The following is a 27,432-nucleotide window of genomic DNA, read 5'->3' on the forward strand; positions in this document are numbered from 1 at the left end:
TGTGTGTGTACATTTTATGCTTTATGATAATAACCAGTCCTGGCTACTTACAGACATTTAGATTTATACATCATCACTTTGAGGAACTTTCTATCATCTGTCAAGTTGATAGGCCAAAATTGGCCTCTTCTGTTTTGGTCAGCTACTTTATTTTCAGTGTCTCACTATTAAAAATGTCTCTGGGAGCCAGGATATGGTAGCACACTCCTTTCTTCCCAATACTTCAGAAGCAAGGACAGGCGGATTTCTGAGTTCGAGGCCAGCCTGGTCTACAGAATTCCAGGACAGCCAGGGCTACACAGAGAAACCCTGTCTCAAAAAAGGGAAAAAAAAAGTCACTATTGGAGCTGGCTCAGAGATTCAGAGCCTAGAATTTCACTCCCTGTAGTTTCTGACATCCATGGGTACCACACAGGCACATTGTTCATATATGTACATATATGCCAATAACCCATAAATATAAAATAAATAAAACATCTTTTACAGTGATTTTTATTTAAAGATTTGTTTATTATTATATGTAAGTACACTGTTGCTGTCTTCAGACACACCAGAAGAGGGCATCAGATCTCATTATGGATGGTTGTGAGCCACCATGTGGTTGCTGGGATTTGAACTCAGGATCTTTGGAAGAGCAGTCGGTGCTCTTAATCACTGAGCCATCTCTCCAGATCCATTTTTTAAAATGATTTTTAAAATGTTTCTAATAAGCTTGACATGTGCTGCGTACCTGTATATACCCTTGCACTTCTGAGGCACAGGCAGAAGACTGCATTAGAATCTGGCGTGATCTATGTATATAACAGATTAGAAGCCAGACAAACATACAGTTTGAATTTTTATAATAAGTACTTTTTTGTTGTTGTTTTTCAAGTCAGGGTTTCTCTGTATAGCCCTGGCTGTCCTGCAACTCACTCTGTAGACCAAACCTCAACCTCAGAAATCCACCTGCCTCTGCCTCCCAAGTGCTGGGACTAAAGGCATGCGCCATCACTGCCTGGCTAATAAGTACATTTTGCAGGGCAGTGATGGTTATTAGTCCTACCACTTGGAAGCATAGGCAGGTGTATCTCTTGAGTTCAAGGCCAGCCTGGTCTACAAAGCAAATTCTATAACAGCCATGCCTACACAGAGAAACCCTGTCTTCAAAAAAATAAAAAGCAAGTAAAGTTTAAAACTATGTGAAATATTTTGATGCAATTATAGCTATTTTAATTTTTCAAATTAATTTTTATTTATGTATGTAGGGTTTTGTCTAACATGTCTATATGCACACTACATGCATGCCTGGTGTTCCTGTAAGCTGGAAGAGGGTGCATTATGCCCTGGAACTGAAGGCTTGTCTGCAAGAGCAGCCAGTGTTCATAACCACTGAGCCATCTTTCCAGCCCCATAATTGTAGTTTGTTAGGATTGGCTTTGGTTTATCTGCCTTACTTCCTGTCCTTACATTTTGAGAATTTGCTTTGGTTAGTTTGGTTTTGTCTATTCTTCATCTTTTATCTTTTGTTGGCTTTTTGCAGTTTTCTTAACCTTAGGACATAGAAAAGAGGGAACCGAGCTGGGAAGTAAGCCTCACTGGCAAGATCCTGAGCTGTCCTAGGAACATTAAAAATAAGATGGAACCACAAAACTGGCATGTGACCATTCGACATTTTAAGTACATTGGTTATTTTCTATCACTTTTGTTGGCACAGGTATTTTCTTTTTCACATTAGACTGGCATGTATTATTCAGTACTAACAAGCCTACTTAATAACCTGAAAAAATACCCAAGATACAGTGCTCACAAATAAATGTCATGTTAGGCTGCTCATTACAAAGAAATCTGTAGTACATATGACACAATGAAAAATGTGATACGTCCATAAATGTATAAGAAAAACTCAATTATATGGCATAATAGATTTTTCAAATAACTCATTACAAAGTCTCCATTAGATGGAACTGTCTAACATGTAGTGTTGATTATACCTCTATCACATTCACTTCCCAGTCCTTCCCTGTTCCCTCCCACACACACGCACACCTTTGTTACTCTCCTCCAGCACAAGAAAGAAGTCCAGTTTTTGTTATCTATGGTGTCTTTGCCTTATGTTTTCATATTTTTAAATTTGTGTAAATATTTGGTAAGATTGCAAGAATCTTGTTTTGGTTGGTTGGTTGGTTGATTGATTTGTTTGTTTGTTTGTTTGTTTGTTTGTTTGTTTTGAGACAGGTTTTCTATGTAGCCATGACTGTCTTAGAACATGCTCTATAGGCCAAGCTGGCTTCGAATTCACAGATATCCACCTGCCTCTGACTTCAGTGTACTGGGATTGAAGGTGTGTTCTACCATGCCCAGCAATAGCAGGAATCTTTTTGTTTGTTTGTTTGTTTGTTTTTCGAGAGCAAGAATCTTAAAGTGTCTACAAAATTAAACATTCTGTTGTTATTTTTTAGACTTTGTAGCCCATGCTGACCTAGAACTCAGCTATCTGCCAGCCTCTGCCTCCTGAGTGCTGAATTAAGAAGATATGTGACCTGTACCCTACCAGCAGGATCAGTTATCACATAGGTGAATTGTATTTATTTTCAAATTGCCCTGTAAGAAACGTGATTCAGGACTATTCTTCTAAGTAGATGATGGGTTCTGGAGGCCTGATGAGATGGTGCAGAGTGTAAAGAAGCTGCTGCCAGTCCTGTCAACCTTTTTAAACTCCTGAACGTGATGCACTCTGGGTATTTCCGTGTGTGTGTGTGTGTGTGTGTGTGTGTGTGTGTGTGTGTGTGTGTGGTATTGTGTCTTTGGGTCTGTGTCTGCACGGGCGTCTCTGTTCATACACAGATAAGTAAATAGATATTAACTAGAGTTGATTTGTTTTAATGTTTTGTTTTAAAATGGGGTCTCACTTTGTAGCTTTGGCTATCTTTGAACTCATAGAAAGCTACTTCCCTCTCCCTCTGGGTGCTGGGATTAAAGACCTTCATAATCACACCTATCCTTCAATGAGTTATTATTAATTATTATTATTATTATTTATTTATTTATTTTATGTGTATGAGTACACTGTTGTTGTCTTCGGGCGCACCAGAAGAAGGCATCAGATCCCATTACAGATGGTTGGGAGCCACCATATGGTTGCTGGGAATTGAACTCTGGACCTCTGGAAGAGCAGTCAGTGCTCTTTACTACTGAGCCATCTCTCCAGCCCATTACATGAGCTTTTATAATTATTTCATATCAATATTTTAAAATATTGTTGCATAAGTTTCAAAGTTAAGCTCTCAGTATCATTCTTCATAGTTCATTATTCCTTTCCAGTTTAAAAACCAGCCTTAAAACTCTGAACTTTGTTGTCTTTGAACAGGTACTACCTAAAGTGTATTTTCTCCAAACAAGAGTGGCAAGGTAATATCAAAAGTGACAGGTAATTAAAGAAAAAAGATAAACCCGAGTGGTAGTGGCACTCAGGAGGCACAGGTAGGAGGATCTTGTGAGTTTGAGACCAACATGATTGACATAGCCAAGCTACATAGTGAAATCATATATTGAATAAATAAATAAATAATGTTATGGAAAGGAATTTTTTTCTAATTTTATATACCCTCTAAAATACTGTGTATGTATATATCTTACAAAGGCCTTTTTTTGAATTTCTGTACAATTTTTTTCCTTTTAAAATTTTTTTCCAGTTACATTTGTTGATAGTGTATGTACTATATCTTGTGTGTCTCTGTATCCTGTGTGCACAAGTGTGTGCATGTGTTCATGAATGTGTGCGTGAATACACTGAAGAGTCCAGAAAAGGTTTTCAATCCCCTAGAACTTGAATTATAGATGGTGTGAGCCACCTAGAAATCAAACTCAGGCCCTCTAGGAGAGCACTCAATGCTCTCTTCACCACTGAACCATCTCCCCTGCCCATAGAAGTGTACATGTCAGTGCCATATATGAAAATGCTCTGTAAATTTGAAAGATGGCTCAGTTAGTAAAGTGCCTGTGGTACAAGCATAGGAACCTGAGTTCAAATCCCAGTACCCTCATAAATGCCCACGTCTTGTGTCTGTGACTCTCTAACATGGTGGCAGTGGTGTTGCCGGCAGTGGCAGTGATGTAATCACATTCCCAGACCTTACTGACAAGCCAAATCTAGCCAATCTGGTTCTCTGATTTCAATAAGGGATCCTATCTCAAAAATAGTTGGAGGGCAATAAAGGAAGATACCAATACTGGCCTCTACATATATATACACATACAGTAACACACAGTACATACACACACACACACACAGTCTTAAAAAATTAAAAGATCCAGAAATTTTGAAAAGGCATGTGAAGCGGGTCTATAATAGCAACAACTAAGAAGACAGAAAAAGGAGGATCTCAAATTCATGGCTAGCCTGGGCTACATAGTGTGAATCTCAGGCCAGTCTCCACTATCTTTTAGGACCCAGTCCACTACCCTCCCAATAATTAGACATTGTTATTGTGCGTGATGTGCAGGAAATGACATGGAGTTGATTCTGTCCATCTTTATAGCAAACTCAGATCACCAATGCTACACTGCAAGGACCTTTATTTCACTTAGCCATCTTTGCCCTGTTGTCATCAAGAAGTTATATAAACACTTATCCATTTGTTATGTTCAAATTTTTTTGCTGGGCCTCATTTTCCTTGCCTGTAATTCCAGCATTCTGGAGGCTACGTTAAGATCAAAGGTGCTGGCTGGAAAGATGATTCAGGGTTGAGGGTACTTGCTGCTTTTGCAGGGGAACAGAGTTCAATTAACAACACTATGTGGTAGCTGACAAACATCTATAAATCCAGTTCCAAAAGATCCAAATGGCCTCTTCTGATTTCTGCATGAACAAAGCTTACATGGTACATATTCATAAATGAAGCAAAACACTCAAGTCCACAATAAGATGTATACATCAAGGGCTAAGTATGGTGGCACACACCTTTATTCCCAGCACTCAGGAGGCAGGGGCAGGTAGATCTCTGAGTTTAAGGCCAGCCTGGTCTACAGAATGAGTTCAAGGACAGCCGGGACTACACAGAAATCCTGTCTGAAAAAAAAAAAAGGAAACAGCAAGAAAAAGATTAGCGTATCTACAGCCATAGCAGCCTTAAGGTGCCCAGTCTCCGGAGACAAGCTAGAGCATGGTGGATTTTATATCACAGGAGTAAAGTGTTGTCAAATTATGAAAGTTGACTTTAAAATTATGTATCGTTTTTATCTTTAGATATTTAGTTACTCTTGGCAAAATTGTTTCACTAATTAACTTTTAAAATAATTTGAATATATAAAGTGGATACAGTAAAAATGTACTATATAAATTGATTACAATTATTACTTTCTAGGATGATCTTTGCTGAGTGTTCCCCTAACACTTGCCCCTGTGGTGAGCAGTGCTGTAACCAGAGGATACAGAGACATGAGTGGGTGCAGTGTCTGGAACGATTTCGAGCTGAGGAAAAAGGTTGGGGAATTAGAACCAAAGAACCCCTAAAAGCTGGCCAGTTCATCATTGAATACCTAGGGGAAGTTGTCAGCGAACAAGAATTCAGGTAAATAATGATATTCCAATATAATGGTGAGTCTGCAAGGTAAGGCTAGAGAATCAAAGATGGAAACTTTACTGTTATTTTAATCACTAATTTGTGATTCAGCATTGATGGTGAGAGTAGCTGCCTTTCAACTTAATCAGTAATTGGCTTTCAATTATTTCTCTTCAGGAATAGGATGATTGAACAGTATCATAATCACAGTGACCACTACTGTTTAAATCTGGATAGCGGAATGGTGATTGACAGTTACCGCATGGGAAATGAGGCCAGATTCATCAACCATAGCTGTGACCCAAATTGTGAAATGCAGAAATGGTAAGACAGCATGAAAAGGTGCACGCTTTACACCACGTCTTCAGGCAGAGGAACTTCTGCTGTTTCCTTGGGTTACCCTTTCTGCTGTTCCCCAGGCATGGAAACACTGGCCCAAGGGCTTACTGAATGCTTACTGGTGCTAGATAATGACTTGACATGTGCCAGGTCATATTGCAGCCAGGTCATACTGCAAACTTACTACCCGTCTAGTGGATTTGTCAAAAACATGTGAGAGATGTGAGATTCCTTCATTTAAATGGTCAATTCTAATTGAGGAAGAAAAGAATCAAAGAATCATTGAAGAGCTAGAGAAATGCTTAGCAGTTAAGAACACATACTGAGTTCTTCCAGAGGTCTGAGTTTGATACCTAGCATATATAATTTCATCTCTGGGAGATTTAATACTGCTGGCCTCTGCTAGCAACTGCTTCACATACACATGTGCACAGAAACATATGTACATACATATAATCTTTAAAATAATAAAAAGAACCATATGGGGCACTCTTGCAGTCCTATCCCTCAGAAAGCCAATGCAGGACGCCAATGATTAGAGTATACTGCTCTTACAGAAAACCTGAGCATCCAGTTGGGTGTCTCACTACTGCTATAACTCCAGTTCCAGAGGATCTGATTCCTCTCACTTCTCCTAGCAAGATGATTTTAATACCCAGAACTTACATGGTGGAAGAAGAGAACCAACTCCCACAAGTTGTCCTCTGACCTACACACAGAGACACACATACATACACATACTGGGCATATGCACATGCATACATATACAATAAGAAAAAATAAAGTGTAATTCCCATACATAAAATACATAGGTTTTAAGTATGTATTAATTTTTACCAGTGTATTCATCCACAAAATCCATACCCCTGTGAAAACAAAACATAGCAGACATTTCTGGAAGGTGAGAGACTGGAGTTGAAGCACTTCCCTAGCAAGCACAGGAACTCACCCCTACCTCTGCCGAGTTAAATTAAGGCCAGCCATGATGGTATATACCTTCCCCAAGCTGAGGCACATAACCTCAGCCAGCCTGCTCTGCAGCATGAGTTCCAGGCCAGCCAGGGCTACAGAGTACATTCTTATCTTGAAACAAACGAAACTAGGCTCTCACTGTGTAGTACTGGCTGGCCTGGAGCTCATGTACCTGTTCCAGGCTATTGTCAGATGTAAAACAATTCTCTTGCCTCTGCTACCAAGTGTAAGAATTGCAAGTCTGAGTTATGACACCCAGCTTACCCTTCTCCTCACACAGCCAGTCTCCCTATCTTCCAAAATAAATTTTGATCTAGTTTCTATTATAATCTATTTTAGGGGATTGGGAGAGCTAAAGAAGACATCAATTTCTGGCCTCCACAAAGAACATACACATACCCATACAACACAGACATGTATACCACACATATGCACACATCTATAATACTAGCTCTTGAGAAGCTTAAAACCTGAGAATACTGAGATTAAGGCCAGCCTAGACTACATAGTGAGACTCTTTTTTTTTTTTTAAATGGCTAAACAGATGGTTCAGTTAAGAGCATAACTACCTGTCACTCCAGCTCCACAGTATCTGGCTTCTCCTTTTCTAGCATCGAAAGTAACAGGTATGCAGTCAGTACACATACATGCAAGCCTTCACACATAAAAGAAGCCAGGCGGTGGTGGCGCACCACCCAGCACTTGGGAGGCAGAGGCAGGCGGATTTCTGAGTTCAAGGCCAGCCTGGTCTACAGAGTGAATTCCAGGACTACACAGAGAAACCCTGTCTCAGAAAAACCAAAAGAAAAAAAGGAAAAGAAAAAGAAAAAAAAGAAATAAATTGAGGGGCACCTATATGATACATGCCTTTAATCCCAGAAGTCCAGTAGATCTTTTGTGAGTTCCAGGCCAGCCAGAGCTGTGTAGTGAGGCACACATAAAAACAAAAACAAAACAAAGACTGCTCAGCTAGTAAATAAAGATGCTTTCCACCAAACCTGACACCTGAGGTTTGGTCCATGTTCTCATGGATATGCCCACATGGTAAAAAAAAAAAAAAAAAAAAAAAAAAAAAAAAAAGAAGCAACTCCTAAAAGTTGCCCCTACATTCCTATGTATGCACACATACATGCATATGCCTGCACACGATATAAGTGTTTGAAAAATAAAAATGAGATGACCTGGGTATGAGAGTTGACACCTTTTTTTCTTGTTTGATGACACATGGTCTTACTCTGTAACCCTGCCTATCCTGGGGACTTGCTTTATAAACCAGCCTGTCCTACAACTTGCCCAGATTCCCCTCCCTCTACCTCCTGTGTCCTGAGATTAAGATGTTTCATGAATTAATAGATTCATCTTATAAATTTAATTCTTTTTTGGTTTTTCAAGACAGGGCTTTACTTTGTAGTCAGGACTGTCCTGGAACTCACTTTGCCTTGAACTCTTATATAGAAAAAGTTAGAGAAAAGGGTAAATTCTTTCAAAAACACATTTTCCTAAAAATCATATAACTGGAAACTCTGAATATATGCCCCAAGAAATGGAATGTAGAATTAAAATCGTATACCAAAAGAAACTTGAGGCCCATATCTTCATTAATAACACTTAGACATATTTTAATTTGTTTAATTTGTGTTTTTTTCCTTTGTTTTTGAGATAGGATTCCCTGTAGCCCAGACTGGCTTGAGCCTTTCATTTACCTGAAGAGAAGGAACTTCTTTTTATTACACTTATGTGTATGTTTACTTATTTCTCAGTAAATGTATGTATGTATACTGAAGACAGCACCTGTGGATGTCATTGCACCACTTTCTAGACATCATTTCTCTCCTTCATGTGATTCTTAGAGACTCCAGTCATCAGGCTTGGTAGCAGTTGCCTCTAACCACTGAGCCATTTTGCCAATCTGACTTTGAGTTTCTTGATCCTCCTGTGTATAATTCAATGTCAAATTTGGTACAGGAGACAATGTCTCAAAAAGGAGAATAGCAGGACTATTCTTAAAATCTACAGCTATCATCATGGTGAGATGACTTACAGGGTAAAGGCACATGCTGCCTGCCCTAAGGATCTGCATCCAATCCCTAGGACCTAAATTGTGGAAGGAGACTATCAGCTCCCTAAAGTTGTCCTCTCCAACACACACACATTCAGTAAATGTAGTAAAAACTGAAAACAAATAACAATGTCAAAGATAGCTGTTGTCAACAAGTTTAATTTACTGTTACACTGAAAACCTAACTAGATGTGGTGAGAAAAGGAAGAAATAAAATAGGATTAACAGACCTGTGAGCTCAGCAGCTTGCATGAGATTCTTGGGAAAGCACTGTCTCAGACCACACCAACACAGTAGATAAGAAATAATCAAGGGCTGAGATACAGTTCAGTCAGTATAGTAATTGTCTAGGATGCACAAAGCCTTGGGTTGATGCCCAGCAACTCAAAACACATTGTGTTACAATAGTTCCAGGCCTCAAGCTGAGGAGGCAAGAGGATTAGAAGTTCCAAGTCAAGCCAGGCAGTTGTGGTGCATGCCTTTAACCCCAGCTCTTGGGATTAAAAGCAAAAACCAAAAAAAGAAGTTCCAAGTCAGGGCTGGAAAGATAGCTCAGTGCTCAGCTGTTGGGGCCGCTGACTGCTCTTCCAGGGGTCTGGGGTTTAATCCCTGCACCCACATAACAGCTCACAACTGTTTGTAACTCCAAAATCTGACATTCTCACATATACATACATGCAGGCAAAATACCAATGCATATAAAATAAAGGTAAATAAATTTAAAAATTTTTTAAAATAGTTCCAAGTCATTCTCCACTCCTGAGACCACCCTGAGCTACATGGGACCATGACCCAAAATAAGTTTTTACACATCTGGGCATAGTAGTACATGCTTTTAATCCCAGCCTCACAAGGAGAGACAAGGCTCAAGAGTTGAAAACCATGGGGCTAGAGTGAGCCATGGCTCAGTGGTTAAGAACATAATGACCTGAGTTTGATTCCCAGCATCCATGTGGTGACTCACAACTACTTGTAACTTCAGTCCCAAGAAATCTGAACCTCTCTTCTGGCCTCTATAGGCAGCAGGCAGGCATGCCACAAAGCACCCATATACATAAAAAAAATAATTTATTTGAAAGAGAAAGAGAACTAGAAAGATAGCTTGGTGGTTAAGATCACTGGCTGCTCTTCGAAAGAACCTGGGTCAAGTTCCAGAAGCCACTCGTCAGCTCACAACTGTCTGTAACTCTATTTCCAGAGGATCTGACTCCCTCACAGAGACACACATGTAATCAAAACACCAATGCACATAAAAATAAATCATTTATATAGAGAGAATTGAAAGCTGAAATCATCTGAATTATCCACTGTCCACAGTGATAATTCATGTGTGACTTCATACAGAGCAAATACAGAAGACAGCAGAAGATAAGCCAGATAAAGAAAATGTACGGATTTGTCTTCTCAAATTTCTAGTCATTTTTTTTTTTACTTTAAGTTTCATTTTTTTAAATTTTTTATTGGTTCTTTGTGAATTTCACATCATGCACCCTAATCCCATTCATCTCCCCCCAAGACCTCCCAGACCCATCCCCCACCCTTACAACTTCCCCTACAACAGAGAAAAAAAATTTCGCTGTGGAAGCTGTAGTGGGTTACAGTGTGTCCCACACTATACCCTTTTGTCCATTCTTCTTTGCATGCACATGTTCATTACAGTAACTTGTTGGTCTGGTACAAGTCCTCTGGCTTCTACAACTCTATCAATACTAGGGCCTCACTGGGACTCCTCTGTGGTTGCCCTGTGTCATAGAGATCTGTAGAACCAGCCCCTTCATACACTCCAGCAATTCATCAATGGATAGATGTTGGGATAGGCCAATTCAAAGCCCTGGATCTAGGCCTGAGAGGTATCTGACCTGGTCAGCTCACTGGCTCTCATGCTCTGCAGCCCCATACCCAGGCCCAACTCTACCTTGCTGCCCAGAAGAGGTGCAGGGTCTGCTCTCCCAGGTGTTGTATCCTGAGGGACACAGCCAGTTCTTCCATTCTCATAATCCCTGGGTTAGCTCTCTCCTCTGCCAGAAATGAGGGAGGGGAAGGGAGGAGAAGGAGGGTGTCTCTTCCTCCTCATCAACACCACCAGCCAACGGGCAAGAGACAGGGCTGCCTCTCATGCTCTAACACCCATAACCCCAGCAACCCTGGTCAGCTCTACTGTGCTGTCCAAGTGAGGTGCAGAGGCTGCTCCTCTAAGTACTACAGCTGGTGAAGAACAGGACCAGCTCTTCTGCTCTCAGGACCCCAGGTCTCCCACCTACTGTAGATGGTGAGAAAGAACAGGGGAGGAGGGTATCTTTCCCTCATCCAAGCCACTGCAGGGAGATGAGTGGTAGATCCAGCTCTCCTATGCACACATTCTCAGACCAGCCTCACCTGCTCGTCCTGCAATGTGCAGGGCTGCTCTCCTGAGCACTGCAGATGGCTAGGGTCAGGGTCAGGGGTCCTGCACTCACACCTCTACAGCCAGCTCTCCCACAATGCTGGTGAAGAGAGGGACCAGTTCCGCATAGCCCTTGGACATCAACAAGGTCACGCTTGGCAGTCCAGACCAGGGATGTCTGCCTGGTTTTGGTGGCAATGGACCACGGCTCCCAGATGTGGTCTCCAGTGGTAGCACAGGCCAGGTCCTGACCATGGTCTCGGGTGATGATCACTGGCTATTCATACAAGGCTGCTTCTCACTACCCATAAGTGTCCAGTTCTGCCTCTCTTTGTTGTGACCATATCCTTATTTCTCTTTTTCTTTCATTTCTCAACCACTCACTTGTTCCTCTTAGTGACATCTGGGTTCTTTTGAGTGTCTGGGGTCATGTCAGGAGGGGTCTCAGGAGTTCTAGGCCCTGCTCAATTGTGGATTATGGCACCAGAAAAGGGTCATCTCAAGCATGGTCTGTACCCCCAGGCCAGTATGGCACAAGACTGGGGTTCATCTCATCTTAGACCCACTCCTCTCCTGGCCTACCCAAGTGCCAGTCTGTCTTGGGCTCACTCACACCTGGGGCCTATGGTACCAGGCAGAGCTTTTCTAGTCTCCAGCTTGCTTGTCCTGGGACCCCTTCCAGGTCTGCCTGGCACAGGTGTAGTGGCTGTCTCAGGCTAGCTCACTGTCTGGGCCCTCTGGCATCAGACTGGTAGTGGTCACAGGCTCACTTTTCTGGGAATGTAGGCTACTAATCATTCAGATGTTCACAGGTCAGAACAGGCAGAGACATAACCTCTTTCCTCTCTAACGCCTACTGAAGCACATGTGACACAACAGTCACAGCTGCAACTCCTCTAAGGGCAGGAAAATTCAAGTCTCTTTTTTTTTCTTAAAGATTTATTTGTTTGTTTGTTTGTTTATTGTTATATGTAAGTACACTATAGCTATCTTCAGATGCACCAGAAGAGGGCATCAGATCTCATTACAGATGGTTGTGAGCCACCATGTGGTTGCTGGGATTTTAACAGTGGTTAAAAAGTGGTTAAGAGCACTGACTGCTCTTCTGTAGGTCCTGAGTTCAATTCCCAGCAACCACATGGCGGCTCACAACCATCTGTAATGAGATCTGATGCCCTCTTCTGGGGTGTACTTACATATAATAAATAAATCCAAAAAGTGTACATATCATGACCAGGCAACATGGCTCAGTAGATAAGTGTTCCATGAGACCCACCGGGTGAAAGAAAAACCTGACTTCCACAAGTTGTCCTCTGTCCATCACATGTAGGCTGTGATGTTTGCATGCCACACATAGACATAAACATACAGAGAGATCGATAAAATTTTTAGAAGGCAGTTGTGGCACACATTTTAAGTTGAGCACTTAGGAAACTAAGGTAGAAGGATAGCAAATTGCAGGCCAATCCGGGAGCTATATAATGAGACTTAATCTCAAAAATAAACAAAACATGACAACAACAAAACTGTTGGCAAGAGCTGAGGAGACGGCTTAACCATTAAGAGTACTTGCTGCTTTTGAAGGCAGCGGACTAGAACTATAGCTCAGCTATCAGGTGGTTGGCAAAACATGTACAGAAGCCTGGCTGTGTTCAGTCACCAGTACCAAATAAATCCTGTGTAGTAACATGGGCCAGTCATCTTAGTACCCAGGAGGTGGAGGCAGGAGGATCAAAAGTTTAAGGTCAGCCAGACAATAGTGGTTTACACCTTTAATCTCAGCACTTGGAAGGCGGAGGCAGGCAGATTTCTGAGTTCAAGGCCAACCTGATCTACAGAGTAAGGTCCAGGACAGCCAGGGCTATACAGAGAAACCCTGTCATGGAAAACCAAAAATAAAAAGCTGGTGAGATGGCTCAGCAGGTAAGAGCACTGACTGCTCTTCTGAAGGGCCTGAGTTCGGATCCCAGTAACCATATGGTGGCTCACAACCATGCATGATGAGATCTGATGCCCTCTTCTGGTACATCTGAAGACAGCTACAGTGTATTAAGCTGGAGCGAGTGGGGCCAGAGCAAGCAGAGGTCCTGAGTTCAATTTCCAGCAGCCACATGATGGATCACGGCCATCTGTACAGCTACAGTGTACTCATACACATAAAATAAATAAATCTTTGAGGAAAAGAAAAGTTCAGCATCATCCTTGGCTACCCTTTGAGTTTGAGGTCAACATAAGCTGCTACATGAGACCATGCCAAATAATAATAAGCTGGGGTGGTCCTTAAGACAGAAACTGACAGGTTTCTCTGTTTGAGCTCAGCCAGGACTGCATAGTGAGACTTCTCTTTGGAAGGGAAATGGGGCAGGGATTCTGTACAGTGCCCTGGCTAGTTGACCAAGTTGGTCTAGAACTCACAGATCTGTCTGCCTTTCTGCTCCTGAGTGCTGGAATTAAAGGCTTGATGGCAGTTGACTCTCTTAAAAAAGGACAGGAAATAAAAGGAAAAAGCAAGGCTGGAGTGTGACGGTGGGGTGTTCACCTAGCATGCTATGATAAGATACATGTTATCTTCCTCATCTTGTGATGAGAAGTCCCAACTTTTAATTCTGTTCTTTATTTTCTAAATAGGTCCGTTAATGGAGTGTACCGTATTGGACTGTATGCACTTAAGGATGTGCCAGCTGGGACAGAGCTCACCTATGATTACAACTTTCATTCCTTCAATGTAGAAAAACAGGTAGGGATTTAATTTGAATAGGGAGCCATTGAGAGCCAGTCACACTGAGAAAGTCTGCTTTTCCCTCTTTAAAACGTGTGTCTCACTGTCTCAGAACTCTGCTGTCGTTCTTCAGTCCTGTCCTTTTGTATCACAGCACTTAAGTTTAGTCTTTTCCTTTTTTGATTTCAGTTTTCAAGAGAAGGTCTTGCTATATAACCCTGACATGCCTAGCCCTGACATGCCTAGAACTTGCTATATAGACCAGGATGGTTTCATATTGATTGGTTTTGATGGGTTTGATCAGTTGACTGATTGATTTGTAACAGAAACCTTGGGAATCCTGATTTGCCTCTAGAATGCTGAAGTCATAGGCATGCATCATCACTTCACTGTTAGGGAGGTTCAGTTCTTCCCTCACTGTTCTCCCAGTCCTCTTCCTTCGTTTTAGTTTATTTGAGATAGGCTTCCCACTGATAGCCTCTGTTGTAGGGTGAACTCTAGATCTTCCTGCCTTCATCTACCAAGTGCTGAGATTATAGACGTAAGCCACCAGAATAGACTTCAATTGATTACTTTCATGTTTACATTTAAATTTCTTAATTCATGCCAGGCGGTGGTGGCGCACGCCTTTAATCCCAGCACTTGGGAGGCAGAGGCAGGCAGATTTCTGAATTCAAGGCTAGCCTGGTCTACAGAGTGAGTTCCAGGACAGCCAGGGCTACACAGAGAAACCCTGTCTTGAAAAAAAAAAGAAAGAAAAGAAAAGAAAATTTCTTAATCCATGCTTAATTTTGGGGATCCAGCTGCTCAGGCACCCTCTTTGAACTTGTAATGAGAAATGTACAAGGTTAAAAAGTCCTCTTTCTTTACAGCAACTTTGTAAATGTGGTTTTGAGAAGTGTCGAGGAATCATTGGAGGTAAAAGTCAACGGGTGAATGGACTCCCTAGCCATAAAGGCAGCCAGCCTTCAAGCACACATAGAAAGTCTGCACGGTCGAAAGAGAAACGGAAGTCCAAGCACAAGCTGAAGAAAAGGGTAAATAAAACATGACCTCATGGCTTCCTAAAGGCTGCTCTTAGTCCCCTTCAGACACTGGAACAAGGGGCACCACAGACTTTTGTCTTAACACTGGCTTTATAATTTCAGAGGTGATGTCTAACAGGGTCTTCTTTTTCTCCCTTTGCTCTCCCCCACATGAATTTTTAGAGAGGCCATCCCTCTGAAGAGCCCAGTGAAAACATCAACACCCCAACTAGATTAACTCCACAGTTACAGATGAAGCCAATGTCCAATAGAGAGAGGTAAAATGGATTTTTAGTAATGACTTCTTTTTAAATTGTGTGATTTGCTTGTTAACTTAAATATTGCTGAACTTCATGAAGTTTGGACTGTTTTCTACATGAGTCTTTATCCAACTATAGTCAAAAGTGTATGTGCTTTGTTTTTTGTTTTATACAAGGTCTCACTGTGTAGCCCTGGCAACTTGCTTTGTAGATCAGGCTAACCTTAAACTCAGAGTTCCACCTGCCTCTTTCTCCAAGTGCTAGGATCAAAAGTGCAGCTGTGTGTGAGTTCCTAGAACTTAGACTTGGGGCTAGAGCGGTTTAGTGTTTAAGAGCACTGGCTGCTCTTTCAGAGGATCCAAGTTCAGTTCTCAGCATCCATATGGCCACTCACAGCCATCTGACACCCTCTCCTGGACCAGGCATGCATGTGCTGCACAGGCTAAAAACAAACAAACAAAAGAACCTTATGCACATAACAGAATTAAAAATTAAAAAATGAAGAGCATTTTTCTATCTCTAGTTTGTAATTTTGGAGTTTTAATTGTTTATAACTACAGCTCCACAGAACCTGACAGCCTTTTCTGGTCACCATAGTTACCTGTACAAACATAGCATACACTCACACACATGTACATACACAAATAAAATTTTAAAAATTAAATAAAAGGTAGGCTTGAGTCATATGTGGCTGCTCACCTTTAATGGCAGCATTCAGGAGGCAGAGGCAGGCAGATCTTTGTGAGTTCAAAGCCAGTCTGAATTTTGACCGTCTCCCAAAAAGAAAGAAACAAACAAACTTAAGGCTAGAGAGATTGCTCAGCAGTTAAGAGCACTTGTCTATTCTGATAAGAACTGTCCCCAGCAAAAGGAAACAAGAAAGCCAGTCAGATATCTCAGTGGGTTAGAATAGTTTCTGATGACCTGAGTTTGATCTTTGGGGCTCATATCATATAAGGAGAGAAGAGAGTCTCATTTGTATGCCATAACACACTAACCTTCCACACCTCTACCAGACATGACGGTGACAGTGATGATGATAAATAAAAGGGGTTTTGTTGTTGTTGTTTGTGTGGTTCACGTACTAGAATGCTAGCCTAGCATGTTAGAAGCCTTGAATTGGATCCCTAGTACCACATAAAAGTGCCTAGGGACACAGGCCTGTCATCTTAGAACTTGAGAGGTATAAGCAGGAGTATAAAAGCTCGAGGTCAGGGCTGTGGAAATGGCTCAGCAGATAAAGGATTAGGCCTGGTGACCTAAGTTAGATTCCCCAGAACCCTTATAAAGGCACGTAGGGAGAGAACTGATTCCACAAAGCTATCCTCTAACCTCCAAATGCTTGCTGTGGTCCATATGCTACCTACACACATGTAATGTAAGCATGCACACAATAATAATAATAATAATAATAATAATAATAATAATAATAATAATCAATAACAATAATAATATTTAACAGGAGCTAAAAGGGCAGGAGCTATGACTAGGGGTTTAGAATACTTGCTGCTTTTCCAGAAGACTTTAGTTTAGTTCTTAGTGCCCATATTGGGCAATTCATAGCCTGGGGATCCACAGATAACTATAACTTTTTCTTTGGGGTATTCATTTTCCTCTTCTGATTTCCTTGGCACTTATACACGTGCACATAAAAATAAATCTTTTTAAAAAAATATAAGAAAATCTAAAATGAGCAGAAAAGCTGTGTCAAAAGTTAAAAGTGAGTACTACTGTTGCACAGGACCCCAGTTTGTTTTAGGGCACCTAATAACTCTGGTGTTTTTTAGCAACAGCACACTGTTACATATATATACATACCTCATTAAAAACCAGTGAGACTTGCCGGGCGGTGGTGATGCATGCCTTTAATCCCAGCACTTGGGAGGTAGAGGCAGGTGGATTTCTGAGTTCGAGGCCAGCCTGGTCTACAGAGTGAGTTCCAGGACCGACGGGCCTATACAGAGAAACTCTGTCTCGAAAAAAACAAAACAGACAAGCAAACAAAAAAACAATGAGAGCATTGGAGAGGCTGCAGAGATAGTTCAGTGGTTAGAGTATGCCCACCATAACTCACAATTGTCTTTACTTAGTTCCAGAATTTCCGAGGCCCTCTTCTCACCTCTATGAGCACTGCTTATATATGTTACACATATGAACATGCCAGCAAAACATTCAAAAAAATAAATAAAAATAGATCCTGGCACTTCGGAGGCAGAGACTAGCAGATATCTGTGATTTCCAGACCCGCCTGGTATAAATAGAAAGTCCCATGGTCAGTCAGAGGTATAAAGTTTATGAGTAAATGAATATTTTTTAAAACAAACCCACACAGTTTGTACAAAAGCTGGATGTTCTAGTATACTTGTATATTCTCAGGACTTGGGAGCCTTAAACTGGAACATTACAAGATTTGAATCCAGCATAGACTACAACAGTGAGTCCAAGACCCTAAACAGAACAAGATTTGTACAAACATTCCATGAATCTTGGCTCTTCTTGCCAGATGTTTATAGATAAAATAGGAAAATGGTGTTTGGCCTTTTACAAGTCTCACTCTGTAGCCCAGGCAGGCTTTTACATCTGAACCTTCATTGTCAGCCTCCTGACTGCTGGGATGCCTGTGAGCTGCTGGTACCCAGAGCTGCCCTGTCTACCCTATTCACTGTTGAGCTTACATCTCTCTCTCTCTCTCTCTCTCTTTTTTTTTTTTTTTTTTTTTTTTTTTTTTTTTTTTTTTCTTTTTTGAGACAGGGTTTCTCTGTGTAGCCCTGGCCGTCCTGGAACTCAGCCTGTAGACCAGGCTGGCCTCGAACTCAGAAATCCGCCTGCCTCTGCCTCCCAAGTGCTGGGATTAAAGGTGTGTGCCGCCACCACCTGGCCTACCTACATCTCTTAACAGCAGTTTATGGAGTGTAGACGCCGCCACCACCTGGCCTACCTACATCTCTTAACAGCAGTTTATGGAGTGTAGACACATAATAAAGTCTTATGTAAGGAATACTGTTCTCTTTTTTTTTTTCAGGAACTTTGTGCTAAAGCATCATGTGTTCTTGGTCCGAAACTGGGAAAAGATCCATCAGAAGCAGGAGGAAGTAAAACATACCCGTGACATCCACTCAGCATCATTGTACACCAGGTGGAATGGCATCTGTAGGGATGACGGGAACATTAAGTCTGGTAAGGCATGGGGAGGCTTAATATTTGTTGTTTTGTCTTATGAGACAGGGTTTCACTGTGTAGCCCTGATAGGAACTGTAGACGAGGCTGGCCTCAAACGCACAGATGCCTACCTACCTCTGTTTCACAAGTGCTGGGATTAAAGTCTTTCAGCACCATGGCCTGGCTAGAAAGACTACATGATGATATCCTCTTGTAGCTCCCCTGTTTTTTTTTTTAATGTGTGTGCAAGTGTCAGGGTACTTGTGGCACACACATGTGAAGACTAGAGAACTAAACAGTTCATTCTAAGACTCCTTTTATTTATGTGGACCAGACCAATGATGCCAAATGCATTATGGGGAAGAAAAAAAACATAACTATAAATTCAAATACTTTTCTCCCATATTCAAATAGGTTCTATTTATATAGAAGCATCTGGTTTCCTTTTTAATTGACTATTAGAAACATCTTTCATTATTTAAGCTGGTATCCAAAACAAGTGAGATACTTGGGAGGAGAGGGTGTCTGTGTGTATGTGTGTGTCTGTGTGTTTGAAGCTGGGTCTCACTGTGTAACTCTGGCACTCACTATATAGAACAGCCTGTTGTTGTTTTGTCTTACTTTGTTTTGTTATTTGAGACAGGAATTCTTTGTTTAGCCCTGGCTGTCATGGGAATTAGGTGTGTAGACCAGTCTAGCCGTGAACTCACAGCCATCCACCTGCCTCTGTCTCAGAAGTGTTCAGATTAAAGTCATAACTAAACCTGGACCATGGATCCTTTCCAAATGAGGTGTTAGTGCAGACTGTGGTAATGCCTGCCTGTGATACTAGCACAGATTTCTGAGTTTGAGGCCAGCTTGGGCTACATGAGTTCCAAGACAGCCAGGGCTACACAGAGAAACCCTGTCTTGAAAAACAACAACAACAACAACAACAAAAATCTAAGTTTGATATTTTTTAATTGAAGGACAAACTTATTCCATTGTTCAAAGAGTAGGTGTTTATGCAGCTCTGTGCCAGTAGGGGTCCTGTCTTACAAGGTGCTAGGTGAGTTATTCAGAGAGTGGTGTACAAGAATAATATGATCACTTAAGTGTCTCAGGCTACCGCTTGTTAGAAGAAGACTGTGTGTGCCCAACAAAAGGAGTTCCAAATTACTAACCAATTCCCTATGATTGCTTGCTTCCACACTAAATAGATGAACATAAAAAGCATTATTTGAGCCTCATGTGGTACACATTCTTATAATCCTAGTATTCAGAAAGCTGAAGCAGGGCTGGAGAGATGGCTCAGCAGTTAAGAGCACTGACTGCTCTTCCAGAGGTCCTGAGATCAAATCCCAGCAACCACATGGTGGCTCACAACTGTCTCTAATGAGATCTGATGCCCTCTTCTTCTGGTGTGTCTGAAGACAGCCACAGTGTACTTATTTATAATAAATTAATCAATCAATCAATAAATAAAATAATAAGATTTAAATAAATCTTTAAAAAAGAAAAAAAAGAAAGCTGATGCAGAAGTAAGCACATCTGAATAACACAATCAAGCTATATAGTGCTAGGCATACCGCCTGTCCTTAAATAAACACTCTTTCTCACCCTCTCCCTCCTTCCCTCCCTCCCTCCTTCTCCCATCTCCCCACCTCTCTCCTGTTAGCCATGTTCCTGCTCACATTTGTTTTGACACTATATTTAGCTGCACTGCAAGAACATGAGAAAGAGTTCTGCCTGTAGCCTAGACTCACTTAGTCACTTGTGAGCTCATCTACAGATGTTTACATTTAAGTGTGTAAGTCTAAAGAAAGACATCACATACCATGAAGCTGGACCTAGAGGAGGTTGTGAGGTACCTGATATGGGAAAGTCAGGTCCTCACAAAGAGCAGTACATACTCTTAACTGCTGAGTGATTTTTTTTAAAGAAAAAACAAAAAACAGTGAATTACCCAAGGAGGGGCAAGGTGGGTCAGGCTCACTTTGAACTGCACACCTGCAGCTATTGCACTATGTAGCATTCACCACTACAGAAACATGAGTATTTTCTGATTTTTCTCTCGGGGAAGAGAAACAACTATCTGCCCACTAATTTTACTTAATATCCTCAAGGAGAAAGAAAAAAATTTGCAGGAGTCACCTAGAGAAAAAAAGTATATATATCAAATTCTTCATTTCCTAAAATTGCTCTCTACCTTCTCCTTGCAGATGTCTTCATGACCCAGTTCTCTGCCCTACAGACAGCTAGATCTGTTCGAACAAGACGCTTGGCAGCTGCAGAGGAAAACCTGGAAGTGGCTCGGGCAGCACGCCTAGCACAGATCTTCAAAGAAATCTGTGATGGCATCATCTCCTACAAAGGTATGCATGTCACTCTTCCCTCTTGAGAACCCTAGACCTAAGAACAAGCAATATTTGGGGAATATAAATTTAGGAGATGAATTGGGTCTAATTTTTGTTGTTGTTAGATGAGAGAATTCAACATTTGTCTCTAAGTTATTTTTAAGTTAATTGTTTTGTTTTATGTGTGGAGGAGGTTTTGCCTGCGATGGAAGAGATGAGAAATGAGATAGTAATTGAGAAAGAGTCCCTCACTGAATGCTGTGTGTATCAACATAACTAAATGAAAAAATAAATTCTAGAAAAGATTTGCTAAATTATTTCTTATTTGGAATTCAGTCAAATCTACACTAACAGGAATATCAATTACAAACAATTATGAGAGGCTGAAAGCTATATTTGGATATGGTAATCTTTTTGTTGTAAAAAGATCATCCCAGTGCACACAGGTGGTGCACATTCATGCCCATCAAAACAAATAAATATTTAAAATAAAAAAGATGTACTGGAGAGATGGTCCCAGGTTCAATTCCCAGCACCCACAAAGCAGCTCACAACTGCCTGTAATTCCATTTCCAGGAGATCTGACACCCCCACACAGATAAATATGCAAGCAAAACACCAATACATCTAAAATAAAAATACTTGTTACGCTGACACAGGATTAGTACAAGATTGCGAAACTCAAATTCTCTTTGCTTGCATAGTCCTTTGAAACTAGCAAGCAGATGAACAGAAGCAAGAGTTTTTCCTAAATAGCCTAGCTGTTTCAATAGTCACAGCTTACATTCTTCATGAGAAATTATTTTTATTTACTATTATTAGTTATAATATAATATTTTATATAATTATATTTATAATTATTAGTTATATTTTAAATATGCACTATATATCCATCATAACCCTCAATTTTTAAATTATTGCTTGTTCTTGGGGAGGGGAGATGTTTTTGACTGTCAAGTCTCAGAGTAGTTTTTTTTTCCCCCTCCAAGTTTCAATGTGGAGTTTTCTAGTTTTAGTTCAAAGATCTTTAGCATCTGGAACAATGGCTTAGTATTATTAAGAGTACTATCTGCTCCTATAGAGAATATAGGTTGAATCCCTAGCCTGCATGATGACTCGCAGCTGCCAGTAATTCAGTTCCAGGTACCCGGTCCTCTCTCTGGTCTCTAGAGGCACCGTGCACACATGTGGTACACAGATGTACAAACAGCTAAAATACCCATACACATAAAACAATAAAATATTTTTTTAAAGGACAGTGTTCTGCCAGAGAGATGACTCAGTGGTTAAGAGCACTGGCTAGTCTTTGACAAGACTCAAGTTCAATTCCCAGGACCTACATGGCTCCACACATGTGGAGCACTGCACACATGTGGAGTATGGACATGAAAGTAGGCAAACACTCATTCACATAAAAATATTATCTCCACAAAGAAAAGAGAGGATGTTCATAGGCTGGCGCCTCCCGCTGCATGTACAGGACTCTCAGTTATACAGGGCTCCCAGTTCTACCCCCAGCACCTCTTTTAAAAAGGATTTTTAAAAAAAAAAAAGTCTTTTTCTTTTTTCTTCTTTGAAACAGTGTAAGCCAGCCAAACTCGACATCGTCAGCCTCTGGAATGCTGGGATTACAAGCATGGACTATCACAGTTAGCCAAGAAAAATAAAAGTTTAATAAAATAATATAAGCCAGCTATGCTGGTAGGTGGTTGTAATTCCAGCTACTCTTTTCACCCATGAGTTCTAGACCAGTCTAAACAACAAAACAAGACCTCCATCTCAAGTAAGAGAGACAGAGACAGAGAGTGAGAGAGAAAGAAGGAGGGAGAGAGGGAGAGAGACTGATTGATTGAGACTAATGCTCACTCTTGTCTTTTAAACGTGTACTAAACCTTGTGTTCTTCTGCAGATTCTTCTCAACAAGCTCTTGCAGCTCCACTTTTGAATCTTCCCCCAAAGAAAAAGTACGTGTACTTTTCTGACAGCCTTGTAGAGCTCAGAAAAGAAGTCAGTGCACCGATTTATTAGCTTGCTTTGTGTTCCAGAAACGCTGAGTATTATGAGAAGATCTCTGACCCCCTGGATCTCAGCACCATAGAAAAGCAGATTCTCATTGGGTATTACAAAACAGTAGAAGCTTTTGATGCCGACATGCTTAAGGTCTTTCGGAATGCTGAGGTATTTACTCACTTAATGTACAAATTTAAGAAGTTTGGTCTGATAAGAACTATTTTAAGTTTATTTACTCCTGGGAAAGGCAGTAATTTTTTTTGGGTTTTTTTTTTTTTTTTTTTTTTTTTTTTTTTTTTTTTTGGGGGGGGGGGTGTTTGGTTTTTTCGAGACAGAGTTTCTCTGTATAGTCCTGCTGTCCTGGAACTCACTCTGTAGACCAGGCTGGCCTCGAACTCAGAAATCCACCTGCCTCTGCCTCCCAAGTGCTGGGATTAAAGATGTGCGCCACCACTGCCCGGCAGTAATTTTCTTTTCATTACTACATTTGTTTACTTGGTTTAATTGTGTACATTGTGTAGTGGTGAGTTTAGCTACACCACTTTGTGCTCCCAGCGGGTTACACTCCCAGCCACCTGCCAGAGAGAATGAAACTCTCTCTCTCTCTCTCTCTCTCTCTCTCTCTCTCTCTCTCTCTCTCTCACACACACACACACACACACACACACACACACACATACATATCAGTCAGATTTCGACTTGCTGTGACTAGCTCAAAGGCTGGGCACTCCTAAACCTTCTGCCAGCAAATGCAACGCTCCCCTCCTATATTCTTGAGACTCCTAAACCTTCCCCTGCTACCTTAGGCCTAATCACTGAAGTGGCCAGTGGCTATTTACTGGAATTCTTACATGGCTGGTTGGCTGCCGCTCCTGCAGCTCCTGCAGCTCATCCTTCTCCCCCAAGTCACAGCAATTGGTCTTCCTCATTTGTAGTTCCTAACCCACAGGTCCCACCTCAGTCTACTTGCCTGGTCATTGGCTCTTTATTGATTGATCAAAAACCAATTGGGGACTAGGACCTTCAGTGTTTGGACACTCAGTTTCTCAATTTTGGGGGCCAGATTAATTCAAAGCTAAATTAGAACTAATCCCCAGCTATGTTGTATGTATATATACATGTCACAACATGCATGTAAAGGCATAAGTTCTGTCCTCCTGGCATGTGGGTCCCTAGGATCAAACTCAGGTTGTCAGAATTGGCAGCAAGTATATTTACTTGCTGAGCCACCTCATCAGCCTGACAGTAATTATTTTTTTATTCAGTGTATGTAATCGTACCACATGTGTACAATGTCAAAAGAAAGTGTCAGATCCCCTGGAACTGGAGCTAGAGGTGGTTGTGAGCCACCATGTGGAGCTCGGAACTGAACCTTCTGTGCAAGAGCACTTAGTACTCTTAGTTACTCCAGACCCAAGACATTTTATTTTCATTAAGTACTCTTAAGAGTATGTATTGCATTTTGCTAAGTAACATAAAATTCTATTTATTAAAAATATTCTGGCCAAGTATAGTGGTATATAACTTTAATTTCAGCACTTGGGAGGCAGATATAGTTCTCTTATGAGTTCAAAGGTAGCCCGATCTACATAGAGTTCCTTACTGTGAGCCCCTGTCTTAGACAGAGGTGGCAGGTGGTTTCTCATTCAGCATGATAGTTCTTCAGGTAAAAGTCAATTCTAGCAACCTGAATGTATTCCCAGAGCTCATGGTATAATGTTGGAAGAAGAGAATTTACTCTGCTAAGCCATTATCTGACCTTTGTATGCATGCCATGGCATGTATGTGCCCTCATGCCAATAATAATTTTTTAATCAAAAATTAGCTCAGTCAGTAAAAATAGTCATATTGTATAAGCATGAGGACCTAAGTTATCTCAAAACATTTATGAAATTACCAGGTAAGGCCAGATGTAGAGTCACACATCTTTAATCTCAGCACACGCACCAACACAGAAAATTCTGCCATAGATGATTGAGTCATTTCTCAAAGAAAATGTAATCCTTTAAAAACCCTAATTTTGCCCTGAAGTTTTATATTATATAAATACTTTACCAATATATTGTATATCTGGCATTGCTTTGTTCATGAAAATAAGTATATATGAAGCCAAGCTTGGTGGCTCACTCTTGTAATCACTTGAAAGCCTGAAACAAGAAGGTGAGGTCAAGTTTGAGCCCATACCAGACTGTATAAGAAGACCCTGCCTCCAAAAACAAGCCTAGAGTATTACTGTGTAGTGACTAGAAAAGAAAATTCTCTGGTGTAAAGAGGGGCTGAAAGACAAAATAAGAAAGGGTCTTAAAGAAGTAAGAGAGTAAGTAGCAATCTTGAATTAACCAGGCTTTCTATTAACCCAGCTTCCACAGACATTTACTATGTGCTCCAAGCATTTGCAAGACAAAGGTAAATGGAAAATTTCTACAGTATGTTATGCTTGCAACATTAATTAAAATTTAATGATCACTGTATATTTGATCTTAAGGGATAGTAAGGCTCTTGACAGAAATTCAATAACAAAGCAATAGAAAAAAAATGAAACATCTACATTCTAATTTTAATTCATTATAGTTCAATTTGTTTACCAAAATGGAATAATGAAGGAAGTCATGCTGCCTCTGTAGGTTTATTTTTAAACCAAAAGGAGAAAAGCAAAAATGATTTCTTTCTTTTGTTTTCTTCAGAAGTACTATGGGCGTAAATCCCCAATTGGCAGAGATGTTTGCCGCTTAAGAAAGGCCTATTACAGTGCCCGGCATGAAGCCTCGGCTCAGATTGATGAGATTGTGGGAGAAACAGCCAGTGAGGCAGACAGCAGTGAGACCTCCGTCTCTGAGAAGGAGAATGGGCATGAGAAGGATGATGATGTTATCCGCTGCATTTGTGGCCTCTACAAGGATGAAGGCCTTATGATCCAGTGTGACAAGTGCATGGTGAGTTCTGGCTGGCCGGTGAGTTCTTTGCCCAGCTTTTGTTTATCCTCTACTGTTCATCATACTGTCTTTCTCCTTTTTATCTTTCATTTACGTCTTCCTTTCCTCTTCTTTCTGCTCATTTTAACTGTACGTTTCTCACAAAAGCTGCACATAGAAAGGTACCATTTGACCTAGTGCTTTCCCTGAAAGCATGAAGTCACACAGTGTGAAGCATGGAAGCAGGCAGGTTCCAGTGTATGTAATGAGTTTGTTCTCAGAGGGCTCCTACTGCAAGACCCTGGGCCTAGACTCAGTTTGTAGTGTCCTCCGTTCCTGTACACTGCTTTAATGTGTTCATGGAGCTATGAATAGTACATCCGGTTATTGAGAGGATACCGTCAAGGAAACCAAAGTGGGAATTCTTTAGGAGAATACAGACATTCACAGTAGCTGCAGCATAAATAATGTTACATAGCAAGTGATGGTTTGGTAGGATATTCATCTTCATTTTCTCTCCTCACCTCTCAGTTTATTTGTATAGATCTATATATTAAATTTGATTTGTATAATTGTATTCACACATTGTGTTTTCCTCTTATTTTTCTCATTTATTTCTAATTCAGTCATAACATTCTGGCATAATTCCTCTTTTACCTTGCCCTGTCTGCTGCTTTACTTTTATCACCATTATTATTTCTCAGGACTTGTCTAAGTATAAGTGCCTTGTCAAGTGTGCCTGTTTTATAGGTGTGGCAGCACTGCGACTGCATGGGTGTGAACACAGATGTGGAGCACTACCTTTGTGAGCAGTGTGACCCTCGGCCTGTGGACAGGGTAAGCTGAGCCATAGTTAGGAAATAAAGTACTTAGGATCTATGAAAGAAATAGTACTGTATAAAGCCAGGCAGTGGTGGTGCACACCTTTAATCTCAGCACTCTATAGGCAGGCAGGCTGATCCCTGAGTTGAAGGCTAGCCTGGTCTTCAGAGCCACTTGTAAGACAGCAGGGCATGCTACACAGAGAAACCATCTGGAGGGAGGGGGTAGAAGGTGGAGGTGGTTACTATATAAAACTTAAGATTCATTTTGTTTTGTTCTGTTTTTGAGGTACGAGCTCACTGTGTAGCCCAGACTAGCTCCAAATTCACCATCTTCTTTCCTTAACCTCTCAGGGGTAAAGTTCCAAGTGTCATTTCTATCAGGTAGTATTTTGTTGAAAACAGCCCTTGCCCTCAGTCTTACTTACTGAAGTAAGAGTCAGTAACTTGACCAAGTTGGGTGGTTCTTACCTTGGTACTGCTGTATTTGTATAGATGGTCTTAGGCTGCCAGGTTGGCTCCATGGTTCAAAGCTCTGGCTGCTAAGCCTCTCAACCTGAGCCCAGTCCCAGGGTCCACAAGGTAGATAGAACTGCTTCCTGCATATTGTCCTCTGACTCCACACATGTGCCATGCCAAGCAAGTGCCCTCACACACATGCATGTCCAGACACAGTACATGTGTATGTATGATCTTGACTAAGTCACCCCCATAAACAGAAGGATTTAGGCAGCTTGTCTTTTCTTTTTTTTGGTTTTTCAAGACAGAGTTACGCTATGTAGCTGTGGCTGTCCTGAAACTCACTGTCAACTCAGAAACCTGTTTTAAGACAGCATTTCCTTTTTTCTTTTTTTCTTTTTTTCTTTTCTTTTCTTTTTTTTTTTTTTTCTTTTT

The 27,432-nt window shown here is 41.0% G+C and overlaps 1 protein-coding gene and 1 non-coding gene across 5 annotated transcripts in view; one reads left to right on the top strand and one right to left on the bottom strand.

Moving 5' to 3' along the window:
- The window catches only part of Ash1l (ASH1 like histone lysine methyltransferase), a 126,688-nt gene that overhangs the window by 88,359 nt on the left and 10,897 nt on the right, over positions 1-27,432 (top strand). For all 4 annotated transcript variants that reach the window (XM_031374437.1, XM_031374435.1, XM_031374436.1 and 1 more), the window contains 11 exons: positions 5,346-5,552; positions 5,721-5,867; positions 13,925-14,033; positions 14,888-15,052; positions 15,224-15,318; positions 18,323-18,477; positions 20,661-20,813; positions 22,705-22,759; positions 22,841-22,973; positions 25,490-25,738; positions 26,468-26,554. In XM_031374437.1, coding sequence (XP_031230297.1) covers positions 5,346-5,552; positions 5,721-5,867; positions 13,925-14,033; positions 14,888-15,052; positions 15,224-15,318; positions 18,323-18,477; positions 20,661-20,813; positions 22,705-22,759; positions 22,841-22,973; positions 25,490-25,738; positions 26,468-26,554 — 1,555 coding nt within the window. The remainder of the gene's footprint in view (positions 1-5,345; positions 5,553-5,720; positions 5,868-13,924; positions 14,034-14,887; positions 15,053-15,223; positions 15,319-18,322; positions 18,478-20,660; positions 20,814-22,704; positions 22,760-22,840; positions 22,974-25,489; positions 25,739-26,467; positions 26,555-27,432) is intronic.
- Positions 12,076-12,203, bottom strand: LOC116094578. Its single transcript, XR_004120213.1, has one exon. It is a non-coding gene; the product is annotated as a small nucleolar RNA SNORA17 (small nucleolar RNA).

Source organism: Mastomys coucha, unplaced genomic scaffold, assembly GCF_008632895.1.
Source record: "Mastomys coucha isolate ucsf_1 unplaced genomic scaffold, UCSF_Mcou_1 pScaffold16, whole genome shotgun sequence".
Taxonomy (NCBI): Eukaryota; Metazoa; Chordata; class Mammalia; order Rodentia; family Muridae; genus Mastomys; species Mastomys coucha.